The sequence below is a fragment of the Eptatretus burgeri genome, chromosome 11 (assembly GCF_056783735.1).
Source record: "Eptatretus burgeri isolate ZD-2024b chromosome 11, Ebu_testis_v1, whole genome shotgun sequence".
NCBI lineage: Eukaryota > Metazoa > Chordata > Myxini > Myxiniformes > Myxinidae > Eptatretus > Eptatretus burgeri.
In genome coordinates, this window is record NC_140971.1 from 86,349,190 (window position 1) to 86,368,357 (window position 19,168).

General features: G+C 44.6%; 1 protein-coding gene across 3 annotated transcripts in view; it reads right to left on the reverse strand.

Annotated features, from left to right (window-relative positions):
* LOC147017557 (ephrin-A2-like) overlaps window positions 1-16,500 on the reverse strand; it is a 114,208-nt gene extending 97,708 nt beyond the window's left edge. Inside the window, exon 1 of one of the 3 annotated variants that reach the window (XM_085847252.1) lies at window positions 15,789-16,500. In XM_085847252.1, the coding sequence (XP_085703378.1) occupies window positions 15,789-15,970 (182 nt within the window). In that variant the 5' untranslated portion in view covers window positions 15,971-16,500. Of the gene's footprint in view, window positions 1-3,635; window positions 4,232-15,788 lie in introns of those variants that run through there. The other 2 variants (XM_085847251.1, XM_085847250.1) reach the window with 2 other exon arrangements.
* Between the last annotated feature and the right edge of the window lie 2,668 nt (window positions 16,501-19,168).

A 19,168-nucleotide genomic window follows, 5' to 3' on the forward strand; every position in this document is an offset into this window, starting at 1 on the left:
TCCAACCTTAATTTTTAGTGCGTAAACAAATGAAGCTAGGGAGGTGTGCTTTGGTGCACGTATGTAGGCGATCCTAATCCGTATGCGTGAATATTTTCCCACCTGCAGAAGCTGTCAGTTGCCGACAGACCGCCGATGAGTGAGGAAGTGTAAGTGAGCGCCGTCGGATTTTCGTTTTTGACAAAATGACAGAAAAACTTGAACAACGCTACTGCATCAAATTTTGTGTAAAGCTTGGCGATTCCCAAGTGGAAACGATCTGTAAGATTCAACAGGCCTTTGGGAACGAAGCAATGGGCACCACACAGATAAAAGAGTGGTACAACCGCTTCAAAGATGGTCGCACATCAGTGGAAAGTGAAGCACATTCTGGTAGGTCCTCAACATCCCGAAATGAGATCGTCATTGACCAAGTGGGGACCCTGCTGATGCAGGATCGTCGAATCACGATCAGAGAACTTGCAGACGAGGCGGGCGTCAGCATTGGATCCGTTCATTCCATTGTGACTGAGGATTTGGGCTGAAGGAGAATCTCAGCGAAGTTCGTGCCAAAGCTGCTAATGATCGAGCAGAAGCAACTCCATTTGGAGATGGCACAGGACATGCTGGAGACTGTGAACAGCGATCCCAACTTCTTCAACACAGTGATCACTGGCGATGAGACCACAGTGATCCGTCATTTTGTCAAAAACGAAAATCCGACGGCGCTCACTTACACTTCCTCACTCATCGGCGGTCTGTCGGCGACTGACTGCTTCTGCAGGCGGGAAAATATTCACGCATACGGATTAGGATCGCCTACATACATGCACCAAACCACGCCTCCCTAGCTTCATTTGTTTACGGACTAAAAATTAAGGTTGGATACTTTTTGAACACACCTCGTGTATGTATATATATATATATATATATATATATATATATATATATATATATATATATATATATATATATATATATATATATATATATATATATATATATATATATATATACTTGGGCTTGTCTTATATGCACAGTTAAACCACTGGACAGAAAGAGAAAGAGTACTGGGTGTGGGTGGTGGGTGGTGGGATGCGGGTGTGTGTGGTGGGTGGTGGGATGCGGGTGTGTGTGGTGGGGTGCCTGGGAATGTTTTAAGCGGTTAAAAAAATTTTTAAACACCGTATTGAGGTGAAGTAAGACTATAATGATATTATCGTTAACAAAAGTATAAAGTGGTACTGTAGTGATCTGTATGTGTAGTGTGGTGAAGTGGTTGCTATTTTCACAGAATATAGTATAGTAGAAAGGAAGTCCAACTCAACTTTCTTTTTTCCAATTTACCAGTGTCGTGGCAGATAATTACACTTCAATAAAACTATAGTATCGTACTTCATAATTACTACAGAACTCCAAAATACACTGCAGTGCAGCTACTATTGGAATGCTCTCACCTGAGAAAACAGCAGCAATTTAATCAACAATGAACAAAAGCTTCACTTTCTGGAGTGCACCAATTGTTAACTGCATTATTGACATATGAAAGCATGTTCTAAAGACGATAAAGACTTTGAAGAGACGCATTGAAGGAGCTTTCTTTCCAGTACAGACCAATTTAATTCCCCACGCAAGCAAAGAGCTTTGCCGGCTGCCTAAAGACCAGACTCATTGTCGGGCTAAAAAGGTAGCAACGGATTTGAGTCTGAAGCTTATGTACAACCTTTGTAACTCCGGAATAAGTTCCTAATCGCTCCATCCATGCTCAAATTTACCTCCACTGTGAATTGTGACTCTTTTCAGAGCTGTTTAAATAGACTGGTTTTATCTGTCGCCATTTTCGGCATCTGCTTCTCATTACCTCTTTACTCTGTTCCAGCTGTCATATTATTTGCTGTTCCAAGGGGCGCACTCTATATATAAAAATAAGACATCACATTCCAAATCTTCCAGCCTCACGAATGCCAGCACAGGTGGACGGATGCGCTGCGGTAAAAGCGGAATACTCAGGTTTCCAATAAACCCACACTTTCAGAGCTAATCCGGCATCCCAGTTAAACTGGTATACCCAGCAGAGAAAGCCCACAGGGGATTGAGGGTGCAGTGGAAGCACGTGGGTTTACGATGCTGTGCCAGCTTCGATTCTTCATTCCACCCTGCCTGAGGAAGGAACGCTGCAATGCTGGCCCAACCTGTCAAGCCTCGTTCGTGGTAGAGCAGACTCCAGATCGACAATGCATGGCTGGAGCAAGCTTAAAGTCAGGAAGTTAAAAGCCATGTCAGAAAAATTTTCATCCTTCGCAAAGAAACACAAAAAGTTGTCATCAAGAAGTTTCCAGGCGGGTCATCATGTCTTCAAGCTACGTAGATTTTGTTTTTTTTTAATGCGACGGGTTGAATACTATTCCCTCGATTTGACCAAATAACTGGTACTTCCATCAACTGCATCAAAATAACAAAAATAATAATAATAAAAATATGAAGGGACACACTTCAAAAAAAAATATCTTCGCACACGTAAATAAAAATCAAAAATCTAAATAACACACACGTACATTAAAAAAAAAAAACCGGTTATACTTACTTTACTCCAACGATGCACAACACACCGGTGGCTGGATAGACAATTGTGGATAAAAAATAGAAAGGGGGGTTTCCATACGAGTGGATAAGAAGGACGAGTGTTTAAAAGATGTCGCTACAACATTTCTTCATATATATATATATATATATATATATATATATATATATATATATATATATATATATATATATATATATATATATATATATATATATATATATATATATAGAAACTTTTTGTTTCAATAAATGGGTGTTATCGAATCATAACTTGGCAGTACTGGACGACAATGACAATGACTTTCTGTGACAAATGGATGGATTAAATCATAATTATTATGCCGTCAAGCTGTAGCATATTGAAAGAGGAGCTCAACATAGTCGAGATCGTATCACGTAACGAAGAAAACTATACAATCAATATTTCATTACCATAATCTTAAGGAACCTAGGTACACACACACACACATATATATATATATATATATATATATATATATATATATATATATATATATATATATATATATATATATATATATATATATATATATATATATATATACACAACGCCGAACTATCATTTACATGTCATAAATATTCAAATTATATAATCCCAAATGAAAATGGTAATCTTCCACACAAATGAGCCAAAACCTTCAGAAGCAGAATTCAAAAACACATGCCAAGTATGAGAAGCGACAAGGTTACACACACACACACACACACACACACACACACACACACACACACACACACACACACACACACACACACACACACACACACACACACACACACACACACACACACACACACACACACACACACACACACACGCCATGCCTTGATATTCAATTTCGGAAGGTCTTGGACTTTTGGATGCACCTTTGGAGAAAACAGCACTAAGGTTATTTAATTTAATGCATGAAGAATTAATCATTAAATTATACGGCTCATGCCAGCAGCGAGATGAACCGAGAATAAATTGATAATACTTTGGCATTCCAGCAAAAATAAATAAATTGCACCATGTTTTTATCTGTAGCAGGAAGACTATGGCCCACATGTACCTTCCCTGCTGCTTTCTGAACAACGAAGCACTGCGTGAAACAGAAAGCCAACTTGGATGTTTCCTCAGCTGGGGAAATTGGGCCGTGCTCACAATAAAGGCTTTCGTGCAAATGGGGGGTGTGTCAAAGCGAGAGCTAATTTGAGGAACTGGGTTGATCCTGCGGTGATCTTGCAAGTTGGCAGCAACCTTAAGGAACACAACGATAAGCCAGGTGCATATAATCGCACCAGTGGGTAAAGCAAAAAAAAAAACTAGCAAAAGCATCGTATACCTGAAAGTACTGCACAAAAATAAGTGAGACTTTGAACTGTGACGTTTCATCTCTAACACGTTCACCTTCAGCAGTTGCATGCCGTTTCAATTTGAAGTAACACGAAGAACACGGAGTGTACGATGCAACAAAGCCCGTGGGGAAATGGCTTAGCATTGCATCTATGAACTGGTTTATCAGCTTCTCATGTGCTGATGAGCACGTATGTTGACCTCACAACACTGGAATGGGAGATAAAAGGAGCTTGCCTGCAGAGGCTCCTTTTTTTTCTTACAATCAACACTATCACAAAAGTATCAATTATTACTGCATACGTATGTATGCACGCACCCACCATCCATCCATCCATCCATCCATCCATCGGGACCATACTCTGTGCAGAGCGTTGATTCTGCCCAAGCAGTCTCCTTTGCTATTGGGCACAATCCTGGACGGGTCGCCACTCCGACACAGGATACCAGCAAGCTGGCACTCATTTTGCCGACCTCGCAGGAATGGCAGGCAAAGTCAACCCCACCTGGTATTAATTCAACAGATGAGTGGGATTTGAACTCAGGATCCGAGGATCCCAAGCCCACCACCCTAACACCCACAGTCCTCTGTATACGTCAATAAAAGGTGAGCGACTCAGGTTCTTATGAGCTATCGTGATGAAACACAAAGCTGATGAAACCATCGGCAAAAGTTAAACGAACAAAAACTCAAAAGGTTAAACCATGGTCTTGCTCAGGACCTTGCCGATGAGGTTCACGATTTTGATCTTTCACGGTGTCGGCACTGCCGAAGAAAACTCTGAGCAAAGAATACTTTGGATGGTTTGCCATTGCTCTTCCAAGCGGTAATCAGGAAATTGTCGCTATGGCATTTCAACCATCACAGAAAAAAATTCAAATCCAACGCTGTTGGATAAATTTCTGGATTATCATTTATGTTCATCTTGAAACATTTAATTACATTCAATTCGTATTACAATTCTCAATTTTATTAAGATGTTGCTATTGCACATCAATTCGAACTTTGCCGTCTGTTTCCAGCTTGGTCTTTCGACAAACTTTGAAACTACATCATCCTTCAATCTTTGAGAGGAGTTTTTAAAAGTTCTTTGAAAATAATTTTGTCTTGCCTGACTCATTTTATCCCAGCAGGAAATGGAGACCTTACCCAGGCCATTTGAATCCACCGCTGCACTACCCCGTGGAGTTGCTTGTGGGGCACCCAAGAGGTGCAAGGCCACCTCCATAACCTCCACCGTATGCCGAAATGCAATACACGCCTTGTATGTTGAAAGCGGGCAGTTACAACACCAGACACTTCCAACGTCACGATTATAGGTTAGGGCTCTCTCTCTCTCTCTCTCTCTCTCTGGAAAGCAGTACTGCGACCCCATTCCCATAATTTGTCACCTGATTTAGACTTGCTCACGTTATGCATATCAATTCCCTTTAATCCGAGCAGGCCAACCCTCCTCATCCTACTTACTTAGCGAGCTGTAAAATAGTTGTCACCATCTTAATTTTAAGCTCACGCAGAGATTAACTATATAGTCTAATGATTCCGCAGTTGGGCTATAAAAGTGGCTTTAAATTCAAGATGCATCTAAAAGTCGCTCTCCCATTCCATCACTCGCACAACAAGTTTATGACGCGTCTTTACAGGAAAGTGTGCGACGCCAGGAGGGGTGTGAGATAATGTCTTGCGTTAGTGCCAGAGGCGCCCAATAAATGGCACTCGTTACAGCACGATTGCATGACGTTTGCCTAATGCGCCCGTACACACGGATACCCACTTCCCAATGACATCCTCACACTCTGTCCGAAAGCACCCATTTTACAAACACCGATCCTTACATCCCGAGTGAGAAGGGAAGCGAAACGAGCAAAATTTCAAGTTACTGGTTTCAACTTGAAAATAAGACAAACAGACATAACCCCATGAGTATTGGCGTTTTTGTCCAAATAATTCCCACTAAAAGTCATTCGTCCGTTCACAAGAGGAAGGTTTATAGTTGTGGGTGATTGAGGGCTGGCAGAGTATTGTGAGGGTAGAATGTTCCCGACATCAATGTTTTTGCACCCTGTGGGTGTCGAGCTTTGTGTTTTGCACTTAATCGTGAGGCTAATCAATGTGCCGTGGCATCCAAAGCCTGGCAGTGTTTGGATATAGAAGCTTATGCACGGGCCGGAGAGGCACGGCTGGCACGGCTGCTTTGGCGGTAGGTTTATAAATCTCACACTGGGTGGTACGGACAGAAGTTGAATGTGCCACGTATCATGCTGCTTCGGCTCCCGTCTTCCCTTCATCTGCTTCACATCCCATTTTTGGCCTAAACAAAATAAAAGTTTACACAATGACGAGGAAAAAAAAAAAGGGAATGGGAGAATGAGATGATTTAGATAATACAGGTTCAAACACACAAGCCGACGTCACCAGTTCGACCAAATAATGACAAATCCAAAACTACACGTGGCCAACGATTTGAGGTTGCTGATGACCACTGCTCGAGTAGCCCTCCCCGACAACGTAAACAACCTAAATAACAAGAGTGTGCCAAGGTGAAGAATCATTTCACCATTCCCTTCGTGTGCTGCCGTTTTGGCTGATGCATCATTGATTAGGGGCGCGGCTGTGCCGCTGATGCAGTGCCCTTATTAGCAGTAATCTGATGCTCATTTCATCGACCTCGGAAGGATGACAAGCCGAGTCAACCCCCTGGTGATAATTCAGCGGCAAACGGGGCTCAAACTTAGGACCCTAGGATCCCAAGCCACCACCTGAACCGCTAAGCCAACACCAGGGTTGTTTCACTGTTGATTCAGCACTTTTCTTGCATAATTCTTGAAATATCAATCATATTGTGCTTTGTTTGTGCAGCGCTGGGAAATTGTTTCCTTCATCGTTTAACAAAGTAGTGCAATGTTTTTAACATTGCATATCCACCATGTGAAAGATATTACACAGGTTATTTCTGGTTCCCTTAAATGAACAGCTTCTTCTTTTTGCGTATGGCAGCTTGGCTGCAGGGTCGCTATCATTTTGTTGGGGCGTGACTATGCCGCTGATGCTGTGCCTATATACCAATACACTGGTACTCATTGCGCCGACCTCGGAAGGATGACATGCTGGGTCAACCCTACCCGGTGTTAATGCTTCAGTCACATTTGGCTCGGCGGCCGTAGGGTCTAAAAAAATCTACGGCCACTAGCAATTATAGGGCGGCCGCAGTATTTCCACGGTCACACAATGTAGCAGTCGCATATGTTTTTATTTTTCAGGTCTCCGCACGGGTTATTTAGAAATTGTGGAGACCGAAAAAGTGGGGGTACCATATGGTCTTTGATTTGATGTCGCACGGTGACCTTAGGGCGTCCCTGCGGCGGCCATAGAATTTTCAAGGCAGACGCAAGGTAGCCTCAAGGTGCCTGCAAGGGGGGGCCCTAAGGCGAACGTGGAAATAGTGCGGCCGCCGTAATTTTTTGGGGGTTGGCAAAATTCATTTTTCATTGAGAAGAGCCTACGGAAAACGCACGAATAAGGCAAGCCCACCGTACGCCCTTTGTACGGTCGACGTGGAACACATCTACGTCATGGCTATGGCTTGTCAAATTGCTACGGCCAACCTAGAAATGAAAAAATGTTATAACTCCACGCTTTAATTCCACGGAGACCCCTACGGCCTGTAAAAGATAGCCATACAGTGTAGGGCCACCCTGAGGCCACCTCGGAAACTCTGCGGCCGCCGCACGTTTCTGTCAATTCAGGGGGGGGGGTACGGACACCGCATCCTCGCCGTAGAGCAAATGTGACTCATGCTTAATTCAGTGGAAAACGGGGCTCAAACTCAGGACCCCAAGATCCCAAGCCAGCCACCCTCACCACTACGCCAAGACCAAGCGACGAGCAATATGCTTTTACGTTTCAAACAATTCATCCGATTAATCTTCACAAAGGAAATAATCATATAGTTTTGAGGTAAATTTCACCTTAAGCTAATGTAACACCCCTCCAAAGACGCATTTCATAACTGATGATGTCATCACAGCCTTGGAACCATCATTGTGTTCATCATGTTGAAAAGGGCTTAAATGGAACATTTTTTTTTTTTGCCCTCTTGCATCTTGTTCTTCCATGAGCCTTGATTTTGTACATAAAACAAATTATTCTCGATTCCACTGTTTAAGAGCAAATCCAACTAGAGCGAAGTTGATGGCACGCCATCACAAATCCCCACGCTTCCCACCTTAAGCAAAGTTGAAAGATGACAAAAGGTTTTGATCCCTGTGACCCCAAGTCACCCCCTCCCCCCCCTTGAGGAATGAACTGAGGGTCATCTGCAATGTGTTTTTTTTTTTTTAAACATGTTTCATTTTTTTATATATCTGTACGCAGCCTGTGGCTACTTGGCTGAATCATTTTTTGGGGGTGCGGCTGTGCCACTAATGGAATGCCCCCTTTATCAGTGCACTGGTACTCATTTTGCCAACCCGAAGACCTGAAGCCAGCCACCTTAACCACAAAGCCAACACCAAGTTTCATCCCTCAATGTTGATTGCATATACGAAGTTACATTAAAAAATATATAAAAATTTTTTTAAAATGTTGAAAAATGTGCCCACAATTGCGTTTTTTGATATTTGACCTTTTAACCCCGCCGCAGGGGTTGGCCCAATAATGATACTACTCTTGCACCTTTGTGCCATGTGGTTATCATAACTACCAAGTTAAGTGAATTTCTGTGCAACCGTTTAGAAGATAGCATGACGGATAGACAAACAGGCAGAGCCGGTTATAATACTCACCCCCCTCCCCACCCACCCCCGACCCCGTTTTTTTTTTTTTTTTTTCAAAAAGCGAGGGGATATCGATTACTCAATTCACAAAAGTCTTCATCCGATCACGAGGAAATACCAGGAGGTTACATGAAGAATGAGGACCTAGTCTTTCTGGTGAGAGCTAACATCGATGGACAGATAGAACAACTACTGAAATGAAATCACAGCATTGATTGAAGTACGCTAACTGCTGTTGGCAGCAAGGAGAAGCTGGGGTTCCAGGCATAAACCCTTCATCGGGGGAAGGGGGTGGGTGGGTTAACATGAAATGTCAGCTTCTCCTTGCTTCCTATGGTGGTTAACTAACATAACTTGATGAACATCCTGTTGATTTCAAATTCTGAAGTATTGATCTATCAGGAGATTACCTTTGGTGTAGGCAGTAGCTGTATTCATGGGATGCAAGGTGAACTTTGGTTAGAAACAGAGGCAGGAAGGAACCAGTGTGCTATTGATTGAAGAAAAGGTTATCAGCAATATTTCAATATTTATACATCGGTCTACTTTGAACCAGTGAAATGTCTTGAGGATTGTAGTCCATCCATCCATTGGGACCATACTATGTGCAGAGCGTTGGTGCTGCCTAAAGGGGTTGTCACACCTTGACGTTTTAGCCAGCGTATGGCAAGGTATCAAAATGTATGTAAAACGCTGGCGTACGCTGAACTATTGATGTTTTTTTTTTCCAGTTTTGGACGTATTCATAACGAGTTGGATGTATGCATAACGTATTAGTAACGTACACAGAACGTTTCGATAACTTATATCAACGAATGCTGAGCGTGTTGTCGGCGTTCACAACCTATGTCCAACGATAGTCTAACTTATGCATCACGCGCGGCAGCGTATCACTGACGATCACGTGGCGTAGCCTATTAAAAGGCTGCGGCTCGACGATTCAAATCATAACCGCACTGGACATCGAAGTGTCAAGCCGCTGTCACACTTTGACGTTATAGCCAGCGTATGCCGACGTATGAAAAATTTGCCGAATACGCTGGCGCACGTCGAATATGTCATGGGCAAGTTTTGTATATGTTAAGAGCACGCTGAACCACGCTGGCATACGTTGTAGTACGCTGAGTACGTGGACAAATTTTCAGCATGTTGAAAATTTTTCGACGTCCTCCAGCGTATGACGCACACGCTTCGCATATGCTGGCCATAAGTTGTAGGCACGTTATGCGATCGTTGACATACGTCGACACATGTTACTTGTAAGTTACTCATAAGTCGAAACACGTCGAGGTAATGGTTAGCGTACCTGAAACTTATTTCTAACCGATGAGTAACGTGTTGTAGGCACGTTATGCGATCATTGACACACGTCGGCACATGTTACTTGTAAGTTACTCATAAGTCGAAACACGTTGAGGAAATGGTTAGCGTTCCCGAAACTTATTTCTAACCTATGAGTAACGTGCTTTGAACCTATGTGTAACGTATCTCTAACACATATTGACGTATGTAGACGTATTTGACGTCTTCCGGATGACCACAGAACTTACTGAACGTGTTACTAACTTACAGCTACCGTATAATGGGGTATTGGCAGCGTTTAGGGGAATTGGTATATAAAAATGGGCTTCACACAGGAGGAACCCGTCAGTGTTCCAGACTCCATGGTTTTTTTTCTCTCTTCGGCATGACAGTGATGTTGACACTTCGATTTCTAGTGCGATTATGATTTAAATCGTTGAGCGGCAGCCTATTAATTATATTATATTATAACCGCACTAGAAATCGAAGTGTCAACATCACCGTCATTCTGAAGAAAAGAAACCCCCCCACCCCCCCAAAAAAACCATGGAGTCTGGAACACTGACACCAAACATTACCTCGACGTGTTTTGACGTGTCTCAACAATCGCGTAACGTGCCTACAACATATGGCCAGCGTATGCGGAACGTCTGAGTCATACGTTGGCATACGTCAAAAAATTTCAAGCATGGAAAATTTGTCGACGAGCTTGGCGTACTACGACGTATGCCAGCATGCGCTTAACGTATACAAAACTTACCTATAACGTATTCGACGTGTGCCAGCGTTTTAGACAAATTTTTCATACGTCGGCATCGCTGGCAAAATCGTCAAGGTGTGACAGGGCCTTAAGCAGTCTCCTTGGTTATTGGGCACGATACTGGACGCTTCACCACTCCGACACAGGATACCAGCATGCTGGTATTCATTTTGCCGACCTCGGAAGGATGATAGGCAGAGTCAACCCCACCTGGTATTAATTCAACAGCTGAGTAGGATTTGACCTCAGGATCCTCAGGATCCTCAGATCCCTCGCCCACCACCTGAACCATTAAGCCAACACCAGGCATAGGATTGTCGTGATGTACCCAAATTTACTGCGAACCTGGGCCGCCATATTCCGAATGAGTTGCAATGGCTGGAGAAAAGAGGAAGGAGTAAGAGTAATCCAAGCGTGACTTCATTTGAGCATTAACCAAAGGTTCAGGACACCTCAGGTTTTTGCATGAGCCGATTCGGGGAATTTTGTGTCAATGGAAGAAAAGATAGATTTTAACAATACGCAACATTATACAAAAAAAAGAAACAACAAAAGTTCAATCCAAAGTGATAAATTTGTGCCATCACGAATTCATCACTTTGGATCAAACAACTGATGTGATGAAAACAACATGTGTACTTGAAGCCGTGGGAGAAGACATCATGTGCTGATCCCCAAGTTTCGCAATTTGGACATTAAGCATTTTCAAAACCGATGAGGTGCCAATGACCGATGTATTGTTACGAATCTGGCAGCCATGAGCACTCAACATCCAGGTCCTATAGATCAGTTATATCGGTAAGTATGTGTTTCTAGGTAGGGTCCCGTCCTATGTTTAATGGGTGATTAAGTGTACGTGCGTTGCGAAATTATTTTACAGTTAGGATTTCTTCACCACCAACAACAACTACAGCTACTACTACTACTACATCCACTACAACAACACCACCTTCCCACACTCGACCGGTCGCCATTACGCACGTGTTTTTTGTTGAGGACGTGGGCGGAGCCTTCTTCGCCTCGGGTCGAAGCTCCGCTCCGAGGAGGGGCAGAGAGAGTTTCCTCCAGCTAATGAGCGGCGGGCGAGCACTCCACGCATGCCCCAGCCAATCGGGAGGCTGCCACGAGTTGCCTGACAACCCACCATCCAATCATGAGGTGTGGCGGGGAGAAGAAGCCCCTCCTTCCTCAAGAAAGACGAGAGAACGTCAGTTCGGAGGATCGTGGCGATTGCGGCAGACGGTCGGAGATTGGCTTGGTCTGGACCAGTTTTTTGGGAGACCGTGTGATCGTGGCATCTGCAGAGGGTTGTGTAGACGGTCGTGGTCGTGGTTGGAGCGGTCTGCAGTCCTTTGGAGGGGAGGTCTAGGAGTCAAGCAGCCAGGATCCTAAGCCGTGGACTTTGGGTCGTGGGTTCGAGTCCCACCAGTGGTTCGGAGTCGGTGTGGCCGCACGAAGCGGACAGGTACCCCGGCCCGGCTTGACCGAGATAGACCCATGGGGTCTAGTTATTTTGGGTGTGTGTGTGTGTGTGTGTGTGTGTGTGTGTGTGTGTGTGTGTGTGTGTGAGCCCTGTCTTCAAGTAGAATCATGTAAGTGCTTTCTTTTGCTCATTGTACATTGCATTTCTTATTCGGAATACTCTGCTCTTTGTGTGCTTCCATTTCCCCCATTGTAAATAAATCCCCTTTTGTTGAATGTCCCAGCTCGTCCTTGTCCTTTCTATCATTGGTTTGCCGCGCTGCGAATGGGAATTAGGATCCTCATTGTTGCCGTAATCGTGCAATTGGTATCATTAGCGTAACAACTTAAACAGGTATTAAAATTTTACCAAATGGACGCAGATAATGAGAAAACAAAAGCGAACGAAGAACAGACCATTGGGGACACACAGATACGTGAACTAGGTCTGATGAGGAGCCAACAACGTTTACAGCAGTTATGATGAGACCAAAACCATTCAGAGATACAAAAACGGAACTGATACCTGTCAAGTAAGATATTATGAGTCAACTGTACCAAAAGCAGCTAATCAAGTTCAAGTATGAAGATTCGAGCTTATCGTTGGTCCACCTTGTACTTTCAGATAGGCAGTCTTAGTGTCGTTTAACTATTTGAAAAGTTCCAAAAGAGAATCACGGTGCAGGTATTCCAGGAGCTCGATGGAAATCATCACATTCGAAAAATCTTGGAATTGAAAGAGAAACAGTTGTGCAATTTCAAAGTTTGTTTCTATCCACTGAAGGTTTCTTCAAGATGAGAATTTGAAAGAACTGTATGTGCACAAACACACACAAGGAACTTTAGGGAAGGAGAAGGCCATTTGGCGCATCATGCCTGCACTGCACCAACCCCAGTGTGATCACACGCCTCGTCGATAATACATCCAGGTACCTATCTATTTAAACCTATCCGCAAACCCTCCACCGCCACTACAAGTCCGGGGAAACTATTCCATGCATTAACCACTCTGCGACTGAAACAGCCCTGGTTCTCATCTTCTTCACCCTTGAGATATATAATGCGATTGTGCATTCAATTAGTTTCATTCCAAGACGAGAGAGAATTGAAATTTGGGGGAAAAAGTCAAAGGTCACGGTTTGACGGAACCGCCTCCAGTAAAGAAGTTGTCTTCTCAGTTATCAATGATCGACTGGACACATCTTGATGAAGAGGTAAGAAAAAGTGTTAAATGGCGATGAAAGTAAGGGAACCAGGCGGGGTACGTCTGCCAGGTTCAACAAGAATGCTCAATGTCTCCTCGTGAAAGGCAGAAGTAAGTTGTTTAATTCGTGGTCGCGATACGATAGGTGCAAGTTTTAGTTTTGCAAGTAGTTTTGAAAAGTTTTATCAATGATCGAAAACAAAGCCAGGGTATCGCACGAATCGTTTTGAAATCGAGGCATTGAAAACACAAAACCTCTACCTTGAGAAACCAGTCGTTTAACGGGCCAGGGACGTTTTGAAAGCGAGCCAGTTCGCAGGTGACTGAGATTTGCCGCATTCTCTCATTATTATTAATTTTTTATTTTTTTTGTATACATTGATTGTCGACGCCCGTGTGAGTATTTGCGACGTTGTTTCGAGAGAATGCAAATCGGAGCAGTAAACCAGGGGGAGAGATTGCCAATTTTACAGAAACGAGTTAGAAATAGGGGGGGAAAAAAAACAAAATAATTGATCAACGGGTATTTGAAAGTGTGTGCTGACAAATCCAGACCAATTGATGGGGATCATCAGGGAGTCGTGAACACACGGTAGAATGAGATGACGTCACGCAAGAAGTGCTGAATATCCGTGCAGTCGGTGTTGCAGTACGACAATCGGATTCAACAGATGTGAAGGTTTCAGCAAAGGAAAGGTAAAGGTGAGAAAAGAACGATTCCAGGATAGATCAGTCGAGTTGACAAAGAAAAATCCAAGACATCAAGCATGTTGTTTAGTGGTTCTGTATATATGTATATATGTATATGAAACCAAATCAGATCCATGAGTGGAGGAAAGAATACAGAAATATGAGGATTAATTAAATTAATAACATGACATCCCCAACAAGGAACTTTCGTTGCAGGAGGAAGTCATTAAACCCATCAAAGCCTGTGCTATGTTTGTCAACCAATGGTTACTTCTCCGTGGTCCATCCTTCTTAAATGCCGAGCAGCAAGCAAGGAAGCAGCTTTATTAAATTATTTGATACGCCTCGTCCAGGATTTGAACCACCGACTTCCCAGACTCAGAACGGACGGTCTGACCATCACACCACTGTGGAGGAGGAGGAGGAGGAGATTGGGACCATACTCTGTGCAAAGCGTTGGTGCTGCCTCAGCAGTCTCCTTGGCTATTGGGCACAATCCTGGACGGGTCGCCACTCCGACACAGGACACCAGCATGCTGATACTCATTTTGCCGACCTCGGAAGGATGACAGGCAGAGTCAACCCCACCTGGTATTAATTCAACAGCTAAGCGGAATTTGAACTCAGAAGCCTAGGATCCAAAACCCACCACCCTAAACCATTAAGCCAACACCAGGCATCACTGAATCAGGTGTGCAAGGTGTTCAAGAGGTGAATACAAATTATTAGAGTCAATAAGAGTTGAAAGATTCGACTTGTATACACACGCAGTGTCCCTCAACCCTCGGCCGAGCTATCTTGGACGATGACAGTAGATTATAACAAAGCAGACATATCAGCAGTATCGTGTTGCTAGATGACCAGGTGGGGGGGGGTGCACTTGAAAGGAATCTCTGACATGAGGTGTACAAATGGACCACGGTGCCCTTGGAGACAGTCGGTCCAGATAACAGTTGGAAATGAATTGTCCAAAAGGGTGAAAAACTGATAAAACAGATAAACTACATCAAGACCTGTTGCCTGTGACGTTTATCTCGATGTAAAGCACAGAGAATCGTATTAGCGGATATGAAGGGGTCGTGGTAAAACCACCTTCGCAAAGTCATGGAGATTGGAGGAATGGTGAGGATGTTCGAGCAGCATTAAACCAATGACGTCATCATATCATATGCAATTATTATTAAACATTAATAGCAAGAGCTGGAAATACAATTATAGATATAGAAGACCAGGAAGCAAGAATTAAAACAATACAATTACAAATCGGGTAAAGTACAAAAGTTAAAAGGCAGCCAAGTGCGCGTGCACACACACACACACACACACACACACACACACACACACACACACACACACACACACACACACACACACACACACACACACACACACACACACACACACACACACACACACACACACACACACACACACACACACACACACACACACACACTTAAAATGGAAACCTCGCAGAATGAGGAGGATGAACAGGGAGAAGGGGGGAACCTCCTGGCGGAGTGCAGGAGACCAATGCAGGATTTGAACTACAGGAGACCAATGCAGGATTTGAACTACAGGAGACCAATGCAGGGTCGTCACTCGGTAAGAACAGACCATCACAGTTTGTGGACCATTATATCACAGGAGACACCATCCGGATGAGATTGACATACCTGGCATTGCTGCTGTTCCAGAAGACCACGAAATGCTCGGCCGTCGACCCACCGGGTCCAGACGCGAGTAGGACGAGCGATGCGAGCAGACAGCAGATCGGGGCGAGTGGGAATCCCGCGGAGGGCGAGTTGGACCAACAAACGTGCAGCCGGGGCTCGGGGAGCCGACGGGGAACCCTCATAGCGCGAGCCGTTCAGGGGGCTTGAACCCGCGGGCTCGCGGGAATGTCGGGGTCTTCTTGATCCGTCAATATGTTTCAACTTTGGATTTGTCTGTCCGTGTCCCACGCCGGCTCAGTCCCGGAGTTTTTGCTGCAAGACCACATGGAAAGGGAATTGGGGGGGGGGGTTGGGGGAGTTGGGGGAGGGGCAAAACCGAAGTTGGGGTGGAAAAAGAGTTGAAGTAAATAAATATATATATGTATATGTATATATAAACTTCGCTTGTCCGAGTTCACGAGCTTGGGCAGCACGGGTTATGGACCGGATCGTCAAAAGCTCAAGTCCGGATGACCAGGTTTTTCCCTCCAAAAAGTTAGACCGATGGGTCTCGAGGTCTTCGTCGGTCCCCTTGTCTCAGTCAATTCCAAAAGGGCGGAGATCAGCTGTGATCACATCCACCGCGGGTTCCAAATAACATCAAGATCGCTCCGATCTTTCAGCTTTCTCCGTCTTCCATCCGACTCCGCGGGATTCCACGATGATTGAGCGAGGCGCTGCCGTAACCACGCCCCCTCGGCCCGATCCTTCGGCCAATCGGGATAGACGGGGCGGAGCTTCCGGCCTGATTCCCTCCGCCTCCAATTCGCCGATTTACCCAATCGGCGAATTGTGGGCGGAGTCATTGCGACGGCCACACCCCCCGGAATCCCGAATCCCACCAATCGCGGACTCGCAGGCAGCGAGGCCGGTCAGGTTCGCCAGGGCCACGTGTTCTTTAGCCCCTGGTTCTGCACGATCTTTCCATCGCTTCTCCGTCTCAAAACTCTCCAAGTCTGCGCTGAAAATAATAAATAAATAAATAACAAAAAAAATATATAATTACCTTTCACATCTTCACCGACCTCTCCGCACGTGCAACATGTTTAAAATGTTTATTCCTTGTTCAATACAAACATTTCTAAAGGTGTCATGAAAGCGCTTCCAACAGAGGTCCGAGTACGGCGCTGCTGTTCATCGAATCCGCCTCTCGAAACGCGCGAACGTTTCGCCGTGCTCGCACAGCGCCACCTGTCGTGCACCGTCGCACAGCACCTGAGCACGTCCTGTGCTCCAATTGGAGAGGTTCTCGTCTCAGCACGGAGCGCGATTCCCAAGTTATCGAAAGAGTTATCGCCGGCACCCTGAACAAATTCAGAATTCCCGCCAAAACTACCGCTCGGAAGGAAATGGCAAACCACCTAATGCAAAACTTGCTAAAAAAAACAAACAAACAAACAACGGAGGTGAAGGAGGTGATGTTTTCATCCCCTCTTTGTCTGTCTGTCTGTCTGTCGATGTGCAGGATATCTCAAAAAAAAAGTTGTAGACGGATTAGGATGAAACTTGGTGGACACGTTTGGAGTTTGACAAGGACGAATTGATTCGATTTTGGTGAAGATCTGAATCAGGATCTGGATGTGATCATTATTTAATTTTTAAAGTGATACTTCACCATCTGGTGGGGCAACTTAGCTAAATATAGCATAACAATTGTGCATTTTGTGAGGAAAGCACCAAATTTGGCACACGAGTAGCCTATCATATTATGAACAGATTTGGATATTGGGCCATCTCAAAATTTTTGATGGCAGTGAAAAATGGCTGCCACAGCCATCAGCGGTTGAATTTGAGATGGCCCAATATCCAAATCTGTTCATAATATGATAAGCTACTAGTGTGCCAAATTTGGTGCTTTCCTCACAAAATGCACAATTGTTATGCTAGGTTGCCCCACTAATGGAGGGATGGGGCCAAAAACGATACACAGCTTGATATCTCAAAAAAAAGTGTTGGGGCCCAATATGTTCTCGTGGATCTTGCATTACATGGTGGAGGTATGCACTCTGTCGAGTGCCCTTGTAATTGAACATGTATCCTTACATGTTGAAGATGTATCCTTACATGATGTATCCTCGTAACTCGTTACAATGACGTTTTGAACACCCATTGTAGAATGAGAACAGCAATCAATACAATCGTGTAGTTATTCAAACGCTGCTCATATAGTTCCACAAAATCAAGTGTGATACGCAAACATGGGGAAACTCACTCAATCAGTGAGCTTTCCAACCCTGATTTCTCCCAAAGGACATGGTAATCCCAATCCTCCCTTTCGGACATGGTAATAACGAAGTTTCCTAAAGATATTATCCATGAGTCTCCTGTTCCTCTTCTGCCCCCAAAGGTTAATGTGATCATGTGATTGTGAGAGTCAACATCTCTCTGACTATAGCTGGAGTGCCGTAGATTCTGGCACTTCACTGAAGCTCGCTGGAAGGGACTCAAGACTGGTCCTTCAATTCCACCTCTCCTGATATTAACACTGGCCTGGAAATCCTTCCACACACGCTCGCTTCCCTTATGGACATATTTATACCATCTCTTCTGCAGTTATCATACCTATCCTCTCACCCCGGTTCACAGAATCCTGCATTGAGGCAATTGCCTTCAAACATCTAGTCTTATCTTCCTGTAAGGCAAATCCAACGAAAGAAAACTTTAGATAATTCCATGAAGCCTCGAACAAATGTGTGTCCACTCTTAGGAAAGCCAGAAAACAACATTTGGCCAACCTCAAGGCTGAACTATCAAACCTGTCTCCCTCCTCTAAAACCTCATGGTACCTTGTCAAATCTGTCTCTGGAGTACACTCCCCTTCCATCCCTTCCCTCTTTTCAAATGGCAACACAGCCGACTCCGCTCGTGAGAAGGCCGAATGACTCAATTCTGCGTTTGCTTCCAAATCTTGTGTCCCCAACCGTTTGCTCTCTGGGCCCAACCTTCGCAGTCACAGGTGGAGAAGGTAGAGAAGGTTTCTGACAACCATCGACTCTTGACTCTGCGACTGGACCAGACCGCATCAGCTCACGTGTCCTAAAAACCTCCTCTGTTGCTCTTGCACATCCCCAACTGCTTGCTCTCTGGGCCCAACCTTCGCAGTCACAGGTGGAGAAGGTAGAGAAGGTTTCTGACAACCATCGACTCTTGACTCTGCGACTGGACCAGACCGCATCAGCTCACGTGTCCTAAAAACCTCCTCTGTTGCTCTTGCACATCCCCAACTGCTTGCTCTCTGGGCCCAACCTTCGCAGTCACAGGTGGAGAAGGTAGAGAAGGTTTCTGACAACCATCGACTCTTGACTCTGCGACTGGACCAGACCGCATCAGCTCACGTGTCC